Source organism: Meleagris gallopavo, chromosome 7 (genome assembly GCF_000146605.3).
Source record: "Meleagris gallopavo isolate NT-WF06-2002-E0010 breed Aviagen turkey brand Nicholas breeding stock chromosome 7, Turkey_5.1, whole genome shotgun sequence".
Taxonomy (NCBI): domain Eukaryota; kingdom Metazoa; phylum Chordata; class Aves; order Galliformes; family Phasianidae; genus Meleagris; species Meleagris gallopavo.
In genome coordinates, this window is record NC_015017.2 from 6,266,965 (window position 1) to 6,284,656 (window position 17,692).

The 17,692-nt window shown below is 35.3% G+C and overlaps 1 protein-coding gene across 1 annotated transcript in view; it reads right to left on the bottom strand.

The window, feature by feature from the left end:
• TFPI (tissue factor pathway inhibitor) overlaps positions 1-17,692 on the bottom strand; it is a 148,839-nt gene that overhangs the window by 22,855 nt on the left and 108,292 nt on the right. The window contains exons 6-7 of the mRNA XM_031554130.1: positions 14,151-14,222; positions 2,884-2,957 (exon numbers count right to left, since the gene is read on the bottom strand). Of these exons, the coding sequence (XP_031409990.1) occupies positions 2,884-2,888 (5 nt within the window). The 5' untranslated portion in view covers positions 2,889-2,957; positions 14,151-14,222. The remainder of the gene's footprint in view (positions 1-2,883; positions 2,958-14,150; positions 14,223-17,692) is intronic.

Genomic DNA, 17,692 nt, shown 5'->3' on the forward strand with positions numbered 1-17,692 from the left:
GTTTTGTTATTGTTTTTTTTTTAAATATAGACTAGTATCATTGTTTCTCATTACACAGTTACTGAAAATGAATTTTATGCAAATTCTTAAATAAGATATTAAAGAAGTCACCAGTGATGGTCGGATCACCAAAGTCTGCAAGCCTCACTCACTATCCTATTCATTGTTTGAGTGTGTTACTTCCTTGAGAATTCCTGTAACACACTGAGTGAAATTGGATTGTACTAATATCAAATTAATTTGACTCTCCTTAAATTTTCTCATAGTATTAACTGCTTCAAACACTACAGGATTTGAAATAGCCTGGCAAAATCATGTCTGAGTCAAGCCTTCCTTGAAGTTGCCGTACAAGAGGAATTGTTTTAATTTATTAGAGCTATTTTTTTCCGCCCCTTCAAACTGCAACTAATGGCTTTCTTTGAAATATCTTAAGCTTATTTGGAGCTAAAAATACCTTAATCTGGCATTCTGACAACCAAACATGAGTTGCATTAATATCTGTAAAGCTACATTAATTGCTGTCCCGTTTCAGACCTCTACATGGAAGTCTTCCTTTTTAATCTGCACATATTGCTGGAATCTAAATATTTGAGTAGTGCATCTATCACATTCTAAAGAAAACCTAACAGCAGACACTTTTCTATCATCTGAAAAAAGAGATTTGTAAAACAAAGTATGTTACAAAGTACTCACCAAACTCCTAGGAACAGTTCTTGAACTCAGAAAGAATTCCTGAATCAGAGCAGAATGTGATCCTCCCCTAATTCACGCTTAAGATAATATGTGGGGGTGTGGTGTAAAACTACAAGGGCAAAATTGCAATCTGATCTTTCTAGAGCAGCCCCCTGCCTGTTGATTCATCAACTAGTCGTCGTTGCTTTTGTAGAGCACAGAGGTTTACTCTGGGTAGAAGTCAGAGATCTGCAACAGCAGCCGGGAAGTTTCCTGTTCCAAGTTTTCAGATCTGCCTAAGCAGATTGCTTTCTAAAGAGCAGTACCTAACTCAAAATACACTTTCAAAGAACAACATACAGACTGTAGATACTCTATTATTTGTTCCTAGAAGACTTTGATTCAGGAGAATGCCATATTCACTGCATATTTAAGATAGAGACGTTGTAGTTTATAACTCTACTATCTTGTTTTTGTTTGTTTTGAATTTGTTCTTTTTTTAATGTTTATCTGTTTTTAAATAAAGCCATGCTATGCACACTAGGTCTAGGCTACATTGCAGTATCTAGAGCCTGACTATGCTAAAGGCTATGCTGCCTTTAGTAAAATATACATAGTCCTTCTGTGAAGCATGCTAGCGTGTGCTAAAACAAAAGGTAAACATAATTATAGTATCCAACCCTTTCCTCAGCCACAGTACTCCTGTAAGACAGAGACATTTAACTTGCCCATATAAAAACAGCAAACTAGAATCCTGTTCCTGGACACAACACAAAGGGAATTTCCCAAGTAATGAATTAAATAGAAACAGAAGGAACAGATGAAGAACAATAACTTATACAATCAGCAGCTGTTACCAAATGCAATTATTTCCAGGCAAACAAACAAATCAAATCACCCTCATGGAGGATTTTTATTTGTGTATTCATCAACATCCTGAAACAGATAGGAAATTTCTCAAAGCCAATTAACAGGCTTACTTATTCTGAAAGAAACAGAAATGTTTCTGGTAGCATTTTGAATACTCTGTCTGTTGTTCCTGGATTGTAAGCATGTCTGCAACACATCTCAGGGCAAAGTCAGTAGCTAGCTGAGTTGACCATCTATTGACTGGGTCAATAATCAATTGGATTACCTTCCCTGAGGTGGACTAGAGGCACTCAAAATGTAAAGGTGCAGCTTAAATACTGGGGGTTGGGTTCTGCTACAGTTACTAATTACCAGCTCCTAGCTCAGATAAAGGGGAGAGCTTTCAGGAGAAGCTAGCTAAATGGAAGCAGTCAGTCCGTCAAGTACGTAACATTAAACCTTTAAAAAACATTTTGGGGGCCCATGTGTTAGGAACTGATATCTGGTAGTGCTATCCATACATCTCTTTAAGAGTCACAAGTAAGATGGACCAAAACAGAAGTGCTAAAATGATACAGTGATTTTTTTTTTAAATCTGCCTTTAAATTTCTAATAGAAATAAAATCATCTGTGTTCCCAAAAATGACACACCTCATCATTCTGATATTCTCAGAATTCCTTTACATGGATGAACAGAAACTCAAATTTACTCCACTATACAAGGTAATCACATTGGAACTGCTTTGTGCAGCCACACTGGATATCGAATCTGTCCAAAAATAATTCAAATCTATGACTTGACCTGGTCTAAACTTAAAGTGGGTATTTTTTGATTTCATGATAAATGTTGATTCATTTAGAGAATATGCAAAAATTTTTTGCAGGTTTCTATCATAATGTATCAGAACCATTTCTTTCTTTTCCCAGAAATCTTGCTTGGGTCACTCAGTTAATGTGCACAGTAATGTTCCACCCCCCTCTGCATGCTACTTTCTGCTTGCCTATTTTGAAATGAATCAGCGTTTGAAAGTCAAACGAAAAAGAACATTTATGTGATTATTATCCTTTAGCCAGGATAGCTTTACTCAGGGAGCACACCCCAGAACATCACAGATGAGAAAAGCCCAGCAAAAAGGCCTGAAGGACAGCAGACAAGACCAGTGCTTCTAAATACTTTCAAGATCGCTCATATCTCCAAAATTTTCCATTAAGAAATCTGACACAAACGTAGTTTATACTGTAATTGTGCCCCAAAAATTGTCTTTGAGCTCCATTTTTTTAATTGCCTTCTTACCTTTCTATCAGTAAACAAAGTACCAATAGAACATCAGGAAGATGGAAAGAAAATGGTTAATAACTAACCTCATAGCTTAACAGTACTGGAGCAGCAGTCATCTGGAATTTCTGTCATCAGTCTGAGTTGAAGATTACAGAGGCTGAAGTGGACAGAGGGGAGAGACAGTGAGCTTCAGATTTAAATTTTCCAATACTATGCAACTTTACTTTATTTGTGCAAAATTGATAAGTCTTAGCAAAACGTTATACTTGAATGTGGTGGTGTTCAGAAACAAAAATTGTGTACAAATGTCAAATATTGCTATTTTACTGCAACAAAATGCAGGCAAAGCATTTGCATTATACAAACTTTTGTGTACGCATATACAATATACATTATATACAATAATATGCACATACAATACATTATTTGGGGGACATCTATAATCTATGAGGAAAGACTGTCAATAAAACACAGCTGAAGAAACACAGAAGTATTTGCCTATACAAGCTGTTCTTCAGGTCATAACACAAGTGACTCTGCCAGTGAGGATGTGACAGTACTTGCATTCTTCTTCAACAATACAGATATTTCTGATGTTTTATTGCCCCCTAGTGATGCCAATTCATTTTTCTATTGCTTAATTCTTTTACAAATTTCCACAGAATAGAATACATCACAGTAACTTTACTTTTGCAGTACTCTACAATCTCTTTTAAATATTTTTTTCAAGTTTTTCACTTTTCAAGTTTTCCCATTATTTTTGTCCATTCTGCTTTAAAAAGTGACTGAGAGCAGCCTACATTTCTGAGTCTGAGGATGTACCATACTTCTCAGTAATCTGAAGCAGAGGCCCAGAAGGAATACTGAGTCTCAAGCAAGTACGCACACAGTAACTTCCACTGCATGGACTTTAAGCTTGTTCTTGAAGCTGTGCTATCAGTTCTTAATCAGTTTTTCAGTTTATTTCTCTACTTACGATCTTACATAATTTTACAATTATTTCTTCATTCACCAAATTCCAAATGGTAAAATAGTAGGAAACTTGGAACACACTTTAAAGCTGAAATTCTAAATAATTAGTTTTTATCACTACTTTTTTGAAAAGCAAAGACACAAGCTACTTCCTGATACAATTCCAACAACAACAAAGCACAGAATGTATTACATAGCATTTTGAATAATAGCAATATTTCAAGAATCATTTCCAACAAAAAAAAATTGAATAACTGAGGAACTATGGGGTCACGTCAGTACGAGATACCACTCATTCTTTAGAGCCAGAAGCTATGTGTGATTTCAATTTCATTACAAAATTCACAGTGACTTTAATTAAAACAGAATCAGGTATGAAAGACTGGTATGAAATTTGCCACCTTCCTTACACATGAAAAATCTCTTAATTCTTTACTTCATTAATCTGATAAAAATGGAAACTTTTTCATCATACAGCAGAATTTATCCCTCTGGTAGATCTTACCTGAAACAAAATATTTAAAAGGTATTGCCAGTTGAACACTTGTTACTGTTAAATTATCAAAACTAAGATGAAATGCTGCATGATCTCAATAAACAACGTCTCAATGGAGAAATCAATTGTTTAAAAATAATTTATTCCTCACTTGGCTCATACCATGTCAAATTCTGAAAGACACACTGGATAAATCAACATCTACGTAATTTTAATTAATCACCTTTCACTGTGTTTTCCATTCTCATGCATCCCCTACTTATCATCAGTTTTTTATTAAGAATCTTAGGAAATAAGCCTCCCTTTCCATCTATGTACTTTAGCATTGAGAAAAACGTAGATTAAGTCTAAAACTTCCTGGCTTAGTCACTGGATGTCACTGTTGCAACACTACATAATTAGATATTTTATCTGAAAACATGAGGGTTTTTTTTGTTTTTTCTTTAAAGGATTTCTTTCCTATTCAGGATGACAGGATCAAGTTAGTATGATTTTTATTATAGACAGAGATAAGGCCTTAGGATAAAATTATGCTTTGTGAAAAAACTACTACCTCAGTTTTCATTTTATTTCAGAACTGCTTCTCTTTTAGTGAGAAAGCATGCACATCCTTTCCTTTTGTTGCTCTGATAAGAGCTTCATTTCTGAATATATATTTTATACGTACAAAAATGCTCAATTCTGTTAGTGTATATAAATATATATACAATAATTAAATGCATGTATATATGCATATATAACACCGAAATAATATTTCTGAAAAACATTCCAAAATACTTTACTAGTAGGTCTATATAAAAAAATTAAATGTAATGCGTAATTACTAAAAATATTACAACACCTCCTGCCTCAGTTGGCTTGAGGAAAAGCTAAACCATAAGAGAAATCCACATGTTTGCAATCTTCAAGCTCTAGTAACTTAAACATGCATTAGTAAGAAGTCAGCCTCCTTACAGACACTTTTCCAAACCCCCTTGATATGCCTTATATCACCATTACAGTTATCAATTATAAATGTATTATCATAGCAGTATTCAACTGTTTCCATCTCTTGTTTAAATTAACCAAAATGAAACTCAATGGAACCCACATTCAGATAGATGACCAAGAACGAGCATTATTTCCTGTCTTTGTACTTTGTATTGATTTCTGAGAAAGTAATGAGCATGTCTGTACTTCCTTTGTCTCAATAAATGATGAACAGAAATGAAAACTATTTTCTCTGTGGTGAATTTTACTGGAAGCCACTGGTTATAGAGGCTCCTCTGAAGAGAGCCTAAGTAGTCTTCTATGCCATTTTGTTTTTCTGTTTTTAAACACAACAGCTTCTCACAACCTGTGAGGCTGAATACTCCTCTATGATATGGCTGGGAAATAAAGTAGGCATGAGAGATGCTCAGACCGTGACATAAGGAGCAACAACAGGAGTTTCACAATATGCTTTCAGAAAAGTATTTTGAGAGGATGAGTAACTATAGGAAATGGCAGCTGAGGACACCAGGAACTGCTGCCAGCTCAGGAAAGTCTAAGCAGCTAGTAACAATGTATTTACTAACAAACTTGCCAAATCTCCATCTACTGCAACATCAAATCAGCTTCCTTCTGCTCACCCCACTTCAAACACTATGTCATTATGCTCTAGATTGGCTCTTTTTGTTATTTGCCCTTGTTGTTATTTGTATGTTCCACCCTCTTGCTCGCTCCTAATGACTATACCAGCTATAGAAAGACAATACAACCAGATGAAAAGCAAACTGAAGGACTGGTAGAAAACCTAAACAAAGCATCATGACCAACTCCTACGATGAAGACCTGCACTATTCTCCGAGCCTGGTCACTATTTCCCCAACTCAGTGGCTTGCAGACAGCTCAAGCATAAACTTGGAGAGAAAAAGGCTTCTTTAGAAGATACAGAGAACATTTCTTGAAAATGCTGCATACATCTTGGTTGTCTTCAGCTGCTATCTTAGAAAACATATCTAAACCTAACAAGTTCCTGAGGTGCTCTCACGAGAAGAAAGCAGACTACTGAAAACAGCCAATTGCTCCTGTCTGACAGTCCTCCTGCAATGCACCTACTTACCAGACAATTATTTATATGGCAACTGCAACTCCTAGAAGGCATAGAAAAATTGTCTGTCCTGTGCCATGCTCACACTCTCCATGAAGCTAAGGACAGTTGGTGCTTCTCAGGTAACAGAATACTAATCCATCTTCAGCAAAGTTCATGCTGCCTAACAGTGAGACAAAAATCTCATTTTCCCAGTACTACATTTTTTTCCCAGCAATTGAGATTAAGTAATACATGATGAGCAGATTAAACATGGATAGGAAGTCTAAACATCAGAGTTCCTATTCTGAAGAGGCAGGTTATAGAAAGGGCAATGAATAAGGAATTCCTATCAGATAAAGCAAATATGAGATTATATAAGTGAAAATCACAATAGATCCCATGAAAATTTATGAAAAATGTTTATAATGCAGACTTATCTGTAAGCATCTTGAAATCCACACAATTTTTACATCTTTGGATTTTGTTACAGAGCAGAAGATGAAGAACAGAGGTGTTTCACTAAATCACAGGCTGGATCAATTAACAGCTCTGCACTGAAACCATGAAGTACTGGCAGCTTCACAGAATTTCCAGCTGCAGTCAGTAGCTCCCTTCTTTGACAGAGAAATGACTTCAACTAACATACAGGGTTCAACACACTTCCTATGAAAAACAGTTTCATGGCACTAACAAAAATAAAAAAACTTGAAAAAGATCTTTTGCAAGATTGCCTGTCTCAAGAGACAGGAAATGGAACACAATACTATGCACAAGAGTTGTCCATTTGGGCTTGATATTTTCAAAATGAAGAGTAGACATCTGGGATGCTGACGAGCCAAAATCCCTTAAGCACGTGCTTATGTCTGAAACACACGAGTAATAAAACTGCAAGAAGGAAGTTTTTTACAAAGGAGAAAAATATTTCAGAGAAATCTACATTAAACTGTATTTACTACTGCATTTTTGTCTCATCAGCAAAAGTATACTGGCCAGTAACTAGATGAATAAATCAAATAAAAATCCATCCATAATAATTTTGTAATAGTAATAATAGATAATAGAATAGACAATAGTAATAGAATGAATTAATTCCAGCCAGTTCACGTGAAATATTTACTAATGGCATATCAGAGGAAAAGTCAGATTGGAAATGTTAGCAAAGTGTGTGTGATCTGCTGAATGCTGACAGTGTCATTACACTGACAACAGAACGATGCTGTATCAGTAACAAGATTAAGTAGTATTTTTGCAGGTTATTCACTGCAACTACGTGCATCCTTTGTAAAACGTAGTTAAACACAGCTGTTCTCGAAGAAGTTCAATTTAAGATGTGGAAATTCATATGACTTCGAAGGAAAACATCAAACTTAATTTCTGTAAAATACTAGCTAGTCAAGGAATAATTTTATGTGACAAACATCTCCCACAAAATATTACATTCACATAGAAAACTTCCATAATCACTATGAAAGACAATACAAATTCAAAACATATCATCACATTTTTGTATACCTCTCCAAACAAAACCTACAGGTGGGATGCTATTTACCAAAGAGATTAGTACCAAAAGGAAATTTTGTGAGACTGTGGTAATCAATCTTCATTAAACATCACTGTGAAACTGGATCAAGACTTGAAGTCTCCATCCACATTTCCTAAATTAGACCTTTTTAATAAGAAAACACGTCGAGAAGAAGTATTTTTCATAAAGCCTGGGTACTATTGGTAAAAGAAGATTAAGTATTACTCTGTATTTCTATTTGATCCTCCACAATTTCTTTCCTGTACCATACAAATCCCCTTTAGATTCTGGCAGAAACCTGACAGCTTATTTGATTTCTTTACAGCATGTGGGAGAGTAGGGGTCACAGTTTTTGCTTCCTTACACGTCAGGGTAACAAAACCCACCCAAAGCCAAGATAACGTAATACCTAGTCAGCTCTAATACACTGGATGACTATTCTAATGCAAGCATACATATTTATTTCACAGTATAATCCTCATACATGCAAGCTGCTATTGCTTGCACTTGGATTTCAAGGAAGCTCTTAAAACAAACTACTTGCAGTAATACAGATAATAAAGCAACTTCCTCTCAATATCTGAACATAAGCTGAACAAACATATCTGATCGTCACCAGAGAACCTCCTGAATCAAGGAAGAAAACCATATAAGGATAGTCTGAGTCCAATCGGAAACCTGGGTTTCTTTCCTGAGATAATGCTAAGTATGTGACATGAGGTGAGGAGGGCAGGAGGCCAAATGAATACACACAACTATGAATCAACGTTATTATAAGCTGGTTGCTTTTTTTTCTTTTTTTGCTGTTTCAGCTGCTTATGAATAACCTAAAGGGAAAGTAATTGTTATCAGGTGAGGCAGTGATTATTTACAGCCATAATATGCTTTGAGCAAGCTATGCCATTCAGTGATAACATACAGACAATCTTCATGACTGCGTATGTTATCTTAATGCTGTAAGAGTTTACAAGGATTTACAATCCATTGTTTCAATGAAAAACCATCACGCTGACACTGTAAATAAAGCATACGCTCACATCAGGTAACTCTGAAGATCTACTATTAGAGATCTCTAGTAGTTCTACTGCTCTATCTCTCAGGAGTGAAAGATGCACAGGAGTGAGATCAGAGACCATATATTAGGGAAAAAAGAAAAAGAATTTTTTGTGTGTGCATGTTTGAATTAATATTCAAAGAAAAAAGGCTGCATCATACATTTCACTGTGATTTCTTCTGAGTATGAATAACTTTTGTTAACTGCCATTTTTAAATACCCACTTCTGTACATGCAGCCTTGTGCTTTCAGGTTGCTGTGCAGACTGGAAGTGCCAGGTAAATAGTGGGAAGTGCACTGTTCCAAGATACAGAACATGAAGAACTCCACACATTTTTATCCAGAAAACTGCAGAAGCTACAGAATACTCCTTTACTTTGAACAGAAGGATGTCATAAGTCTGCAGCCCACGAAGCATCACAAGGACAGCGTTGCATTTCCTACCTAGTCAGGACAGAAGGATTTTTGAGTGCAAATCATTCTCAGAAGCATTTTTGGTTTATTTTGAGGATCAAAGTTGCATAAATATTTCAGTTATGCTTTAAAGAAATAACTTAATTCCCTCTCTTTGTGTTCCACAGAAGGGAACGAGGTGATAGTTACTTGCACCTAAGCACAGGAATCCTGTAACTCTATCCATTTCATTTATCAGGCCCACAAAGTAGAATGACTGATGATTTTATCTGAAGCATGCCAAATTGCAAACTTGCCTCTCATTTTTATTCCTTTAATGATGAACTAGCAAAAGAAAGGAAAGTTGAAGTGCGGACATATGATCTATAAAAAGAACTTGAATAGGACACGGATCCAGAATGGGGTTAGGATTCTTCAAATGCGGAAGCTGAAGATAAGAAAAATGAAGTTTTTTCAGGACTAGTTCCAGATAGGCATGCAAGATGATGTATATTCATTCATTCATTCAGAAAACAGGGCAACAGTATTTTTTTAAATTCAAGGTTCACTTCATTTCTTTTAGTGTGCTTCAGATGAGGTCAAATTTAATGAGAAAACAAGGCAAAGCATCCTTCTGAGTTATAGGTCATTCATGAGGAAAGTAATACTTTGTGAATACATGCACAAGAACATACACAATTTAATCTTTCCACACCACCACCTCTATGATTTTGTTTCTCAACATGAAGTCCATTAGTTTATTCAGTGATACAGGTCAGTACACAATTTATTTGCAGGTTGCGTCAAAATTTTACAAACAATCAAGAACACAGGCATTGTCATGACTAATGTGTTCTGTTGTTTGAAAAAATCTCACTGGTTTTTGAACTGTGCTTTTTGGACACAAATAGTGAGCAGGTGGACAGGCCAGCTGGAAAGAAGGAAAAAATAACCCAGAAAAGTTGCAGTTGCCCAAAGCAAGAGACACATTTATTTAAAGATGAACCCCTACAGAGATTTTATATGTATTTTTGGAAATAAAAATATTCATGCTAAATTAGGTTTCCCACTCAGAAATTTTTTTTTTTCCAAAACAAAATTGTCTTTTACTAAACATAGCATATGTATATATGTATCATCTAAGGTCCTTAGATAGGGAGTATACACATTTGATTTTCTTATCAAAATCTTCCTCAGCTGTCAATCTTTTGGTTACAGAAGACAACAGAAAAATAATTAACCAAATAGCTGCATGAGTAATGGGCTACCAGTTTTTTCTTCTTATGGAATTAAGGGGGCACTGACTAATTAATTAAGTATTGCCCGGGTAATGAGCATATCACAGGGCATGTGCTTAACTCCAAACTGTGACTGATTGGTGACTGATTACTGCTGTTTGGTGAACAACATGACACTTCACAATACTTCATTTGGTTACCTGCTAGTTATTTTGAAGAAGCACTTGTGATTTTGGTGGTAGCTTTCACTGAGAGATCAAGAGGGGAAAGATGTATTTCTTCCTTTCATCAGTGCATACTAACCCACCTTGCATGCCTCTGGAATCAAAGAAAAGCACTGCAGCTCTGAAGAAGGCAGCCTCACTGTACAGAGTACAACCAGCCTGGAATTTACTTCTTATCTTGCTAATGGACCTTTCTCCTTTATGCTAATATCCTTCAAAGTGTCTAGAAAAAAAAACCTGCCTAGCTTTTATTTCAAAGTAGACTTGAAAATAGAGTCTACTCAGTGTAGCTTTATCACTAGGGCAGTGAAGCCTTGCTCTGTTAGAATATGTGCAAATCAAGGTGGTACAGATTACTAAAGTAAGTATAAGATGAAGACAGGACAGGAATTGTCATTTATTTACTCACTATCTATCTGGTATACACAGAGTTTAGGTACTTCAATTTTCCAAAAGATTAAAAAAAAAAACCAACAAACAAACCCAAAGCAAAACACCACGTCTTTTAAAAATGTTGCTCAACTGTGATGTAGCAAGCATTTGGTATGTGTGGTACTCTTCTACGGTTACAGAAAAAAGTCACCTGTCCAAAGAATAAATATATTTTTGTAAAGTATATATAATATGAAAAGAAAACACACTGAAACTCTGGTGGTACAGTGGCTAACTGTGAGAGCATCTCTTTTCCTCCAAAATAAGAGGAGTTTCAGTGGAATGCAGTGGAACTCTGAATATTTACCACCTTGCAGGCATAGAGATACTTCAACATCTGGCAAATCTCTGCAGCTGTCTGGCTCTAGCAGATTTTAGGTCCACTACTCAGAAAAGCAGATCAGTCACTGGGGGTGCGAAGGGAGGTATGCCCCAGGTTTGGCCTATTTCAGTGCATAGTTAGTATTCTATTCAAGTCATTAACATCATTGTTTTGTAGTATTTGCTTAATCGCTGGGTGTTTTTTTTGTGTGTGTTATTGGTTTTTTTTTATCCTTACGTGCAATACCTTCTAGGAACTAAATATACTCATCAAATTATTGAGGCATTTCAGTAAACTGGGCCAAAGAGAGGTCTATGAGGTAAAACCAGCTGGTAAAATAAAGTCTTCTAAGAAAAAAAAAATGAGAAAGAAAAAATCAGAAAAGAAAATAAAGAAATAAACAATGATATCAGATAAGTATAAAGTATAGTGTCACTGAGGAATTAACAAGTTAACCTGTATTATTTGATTCTGTGAAAGTATAGCGTAGTTCTACTTTGCATGAACAGGATCTGGAAGTTAAGAATTGCACCACAGGCAATTAATCAATATGTAATATGAAAAGTCAAATCATTAAAAAGCAACTTTATGCACAGACAATATGTGATATAGATGGAAGTTGTCTTCAGCAACGCAAGTCAGTTTTCACCACGCAGAGGGAGAACACACACACTGCTTTCTGTGTGCCTAATGAGACCAGCCAAGGAATTTAATAACTCTCGTGCAACAAAGGTCTGAAGTGAATCAAAAGGGACACTGATACTGACACAGACCTGGACAACTGCAGCAGAACTCTACCCATTTTTTCAGTGGAGTAATACATTGTTAATTTCCACAAACTCCGTAAGACTACACAAAGTATAAGCATTCTATTTCAGCAATGCAGAGCAGAGAGCTAAGCCCACATTCCCTAAAGAGTCTGTGGAGACTCCTCTGGAGATACTCAAAACTCACCTGGACACTTCCCTTTGTAATCTACTGTAGGGAACCTGCTTTAAGGGAGGGGGATTGGAATTGGAATAGGTCTTATCCAGAGATCCCTTCCAATCCCTCTGATTCTGTGATTGTATGATATCTGAACAATGTTCAAACACAGCTGACTATTTATGCAGAACCACATTCTCGACACAGAACCATTAAATTGGATCATTACTATTGAATCATCAATTCTGAGACATTTAACAAGAAAATCAGGCTACTTTATGGCCAAGACTCCAGCATATTTTCCTCAGTCTTGGACTACTGCACAGGCTTCAAAACTTAGGTCAGATCACACACAGAGGCTCCCCAGTCAAACTTCTCCTACTCCATTTAATACAATATCCGTTCTGAACCAGGTATCAGAGAGTTTGATGAAAAGCAGTATTTCTGGTTTCAGTTTAAGAAGTGTCATAATGTCTTGCTGGTGATTAACTGCCCTTTTTTTGTCTTGGTGCTGGAGGGATGATTTAGCTGCCTCAAGCCAGAAAGCCTGCTGTGTCAGGCATTTGTATTCATCCCATAAAAAAATGAGAAAGCCACATCAAGCAACAGATGTTAATTCTTCTTTTAGACTTTATGGAATAATTTATCAGCTCACATATTTTTATGTTTCTTTCTTTATACATTCTTTACAACACTTTTCTAAACCTGACTTTTTGACAGAAGTTCAAATAACATTTGCAATTGACCCTTTTATCCAAAAAACAAATAAAGCACAGCACAGTAACAGTAGCACAAAGTAGTCTCTCTCTAGAAATAAATTATCTGTTCTATATGCTGCAGGAATATATATTATGTCTTAATATCTCATACTACAAAACATGAAGTTCTGCACTGATATTTTCTCATATTACCTGGTATGAATTTTGCTCTTATTATAAGGTACAATTATTTTTAGAATTTTTGACAACTGCCCCTACTACCAACTATGGCATTTGACTGTGAAGACTAAACCCTTATTTCCTTTTTTCTTTATCCATGCAAGATAAAGAGATGGAAAGAAATCAGTTAAAGTTTATCTTCTCCACATATACTAATAAAACAAGCAACACATTCAAAAAACATCATGTGGTTGCATTAGTGCCCAAGGAAATCCAGATCCTTGTAAGAAAAGTTAAGAATAGATAATACAGTATGTTTAACCAGTTTATCTACAGCTCATTAGCAAGCAATACAGTAGCAACTGTCATTTAATCCTGGATTAAGAAGTAAAATTGAAACCAGTGGGCTCAGAAAACATTGGGGTAACAGTAATTTTGAAGGGTGTTGCAGTATATTTTTATTTTATGCTAGACTAATTCTAAATGTCAAGTCAATAATTTTTCAATAAACTGACAAAAATACATTGAAATTAACTTAAGATGTGAAATTCATAGAACTTACAGACAATAACAAGTCTGGAAACAATATCTGGAATATTTGGAACTGGAATAAAGGTAATTCTTTAGGAAAGAAAATTATGGTAGGAACACAAGGAGTTTCTTCCAGCCCACATCAATAGAACGTATTTTTTGCACAATCTGTCTTTTGTCGTTATTATTTCATAGATCTTAGCTGCAAAGTGCCAGCTTGCGGAGTTTAATCTACATTTCAGATTGTGTGCCTACACTGTAATTTTCTTATTAAAATCCAATCCATGCTGGTAATATCAGAATTTACTTACTGTGTCACTGGATCTTGAAATTAACTCCAGAGCTAAGTGATGGGCTTGAATTACATGAAAAACCCTTGATAGCTGCAAAAGCAATAAGTTATCAGTTAATTCAAGCCTTTTTCCTTTTCCTTCTCCATTTTCCCCCCTCTTTAATTAGCCTTCCTTTTTTTGTGCATAGATCATTGATCATTTTAAGTAACGTCAACTTTTTATTTGCCCAAATTATATTGGAATATAAGCAATAATGCTGACTCCTAACAACAACAAAACATGGTCAAGAATGCAAACTGCTATTTCCAGAAGTCAGAAATACTTTAAAAAATGACACACTAACACAAATCTTCTAAAATACAAACAATGAATAGTCAGTTACGCAATTTCCATGCAATGTAAATTTCAGCACATGATTTAAAGAGAGATTATAAATAAAATGTTACAGGGTATGCCTTAGAATTGTGAGCATTTCATTTCAGTACTACCGTGAGTTTGATCAGTAACATCACATGCCACCTAAACTGTATTTTTAAGTGGGGGAAAAAAAAACCACTTAATCTGTAGTGCAGAGATGACAGGAAGGCTCCCTTCAAACACCTCTCCTAAATCAGCAATGCCATCATGACATGTGTGTCAGAAGGCAAAGAGAAGTTACTCAAACGGTTTAAGTAAAAGCCAAAAAAAGGAACCTCTGATACTAGAAGCTACAACTGAGATGCTCATAATTGAGCTGAGAAAATGTTTTGCATGGCTCCTATCACTTACAGACTTAAAGAAAGTCATCCCCAAAACCTATCTGTACATGTCACATTGAGAGCATAGAAAGCTTGAAATTAAAGCAGACTAGCACATCTTTGTTGTTAGTACTCTACAGCACTGGGCAAAACACACAGAACGTTACTCTAGGTTTATTCTTTCACATTTCCAATCTGAAGAAAAAAGCAACACTTTCACAGTGAATCTCTGTTAACTTGTATTTTCAGCTGTACCCTATTTTGATTTTAAGGTTCAAAACATCTTTTCCTACATTAACAATTCGCCAGCATCGGCAGAAGGGAAAGACACAAAACACCAAACCAAGTTGCTGCTCAAATTTTCAAAAGCTGTATAAGCCTAGATGTTATTCAGAGATGTAGACAGTAAAGTATCAGACAGCATGAAGACAGAAAATGCTAACAAGAATTGCCTTCTTGAAAAATGTCGAGGTACTGGAAAAAAAATCCTCCCTGGAGTTTTATTCCTTCTCCTCCGTTGTTTTTTTGTTTTTTTTTCCTTTTTTTAAATTTTGGTATTTGATTATTATTTTGTTTTTTTTTAAATGGATCATATCAACAGTGTGATAAGCTCACATTTCCACTGTCATTACATTCACTAAAACAACACTATCATTATTGATGAGGTCACTTAAGTTCTTCTCCAGCAGATAATATACAGAAGTGTGTAATAATACTATATTGCCTGTCTTCGCTATCCTAGTATAACAAAATAATCAAAAGAGAGGTGATAAAACATTACAGAAGCATGTTAAAAATCCTCGTGGATGGGCAAGAAAGTAAGCAAAACTTAAGCCTGTAAATCATCAGAAGATGGCTTTATTTAGGGGAAGCTGCCCAGTCCTCAATCTCACTGATTCCTGGGAGATAAAACTGAAAAATTGGCTTTGCACCATGAAAGCTCGTATAACCTTTCCCCACCTACATAGGAAAACAGACTGAGTTCTCAAATCCAATCGAAGTATAGCTTTCATAGATTACATTCCAGATCCAGGCTTGAAGCTAAAGGTATCTACTATGACCTCCCACTGTTAAAAGGCTTTATGAATTCTTCTGTTTTGTTTACTTAAAGCAGCTGCCATACTTAAATTCTCAAGAGCATATTACCTCTATGCTTCAATCAAACTATGCATTTCAAATTTAATTTTCTCTTCAGTTCTCCAAGGAAAAATCTGAAGGGTTGCTTCATTGACTAATAGCTTTTAGCCAACAAATAAACCGTTTTGATCATCTAATTAGACTCTAATCCTGAGGTACAGATATAAAATCACAAAGAATGTACAACATGCTCTCACCAATACATCTGGTGGTCGATTATCCTCAGCACATGGATCTTACTTCTAAAAAGAACATACTATCGTTGGTTCCCAAAAAGGTAGCTGTGTTAATAATTCAGCTAAAATAAACTTCTTCCCAGCCTACTATAATTAACAAAATCCTCCACAACTGAACTGTTATTAGAATGAGATTCTTTTTGTCTCTCATCTTTTCTTGTCTATTCACTCTACAGCCAGTAACTGGCTAACAACACAAGCTCACAGAAGTACTGTGAGTGAACTACTAGTACTGCCAGAAATCTATTCATTTTTCAAGCTCTTCTAACAAAACTATGCTGAAGAAAGACAAAAATAAGCTACAAAAAATATATATACATATCTAGGACTTCCTTCTGCATTTTTATATGCATAATGAAGTAAAAAGCCCTCAGAAGTCAACTGCTCAAGTAGCAGTATGGGCTGAACAAGCTATGTGGGACAAATTCAATTCACTCTAGCCCCAAATCATATCCAATGAATGGCTAGTTCTGTGACAGAGCGAATTTTCCCATTATTAATGGACAAGATGTAGCTGATAGGCCACACAATAAAAAAGACTATAATTTTTTGACATGCATTTTATCTGGATTGTAATAAAATACTGAAGAGAAACTAAGCAATTACCAAAAGTGAAAAGAAAAAATATATTCACGTATTTCCATGTTTTCAATTGGATGTAGATTCCATAGAAACACAGGAAAGACAGACTAAAATAATTAAAATGTCAGAGCAAGTATAAATTTCTCAGAATAAATCTTAAGTTATAAGACTGTTGTATTTGAAGATACCAACACTATATTTTGTAAACGTTCTGATTTCAAACACTACACTATATCTCAATGCACATACAGGTAAACAGCTTAACACAAAAAGGAAATAAAAGTTCTTAAAAAAAGAACATTAGAAGAAATGTCAAAGAAATTTAAGCTTCGTACGGCGGCTCAGTATCATAATGTTATTAATGTTGTTCTTGCAAAAAACTAATTTCTCCCTAACCTTAACTTCTCTCCCTGCAAGACTCTTAAATTGTGCCTATACACAATCTTATTAATTGCCTGATCTTAGTGACTGCTCTCAAATCCTATTTGAGCAAGTATAAGTGAACTATTCAAGGCAATAAATATTGTTTGTAATATCCTTTCAGGAATTTTACCAAAATTTCACATTATTACAGACTAAAATAATTCTGAATCTTTTCATCTTTTTTTTCCATAGTACTATCTGATTAGAAAAACTCATAATCACCTTCTTTCCTCAAAGTACTTAATTTATTTTGCTTTCTGTTTCTGGACAGTCACTGCTGATGAGACTGGCTGATACTATTTTATTCCTGTCATTTCTTTGGGGTTTCAGGGTATTCTTCACATTTCCTAGCAAAGCTCTTTCAGCAACAAAATAAATATGAGAAGTGTCAGATTTTGGAATCTTAATTACATACTAAGCACCTCCAAAACACATCACATATGTT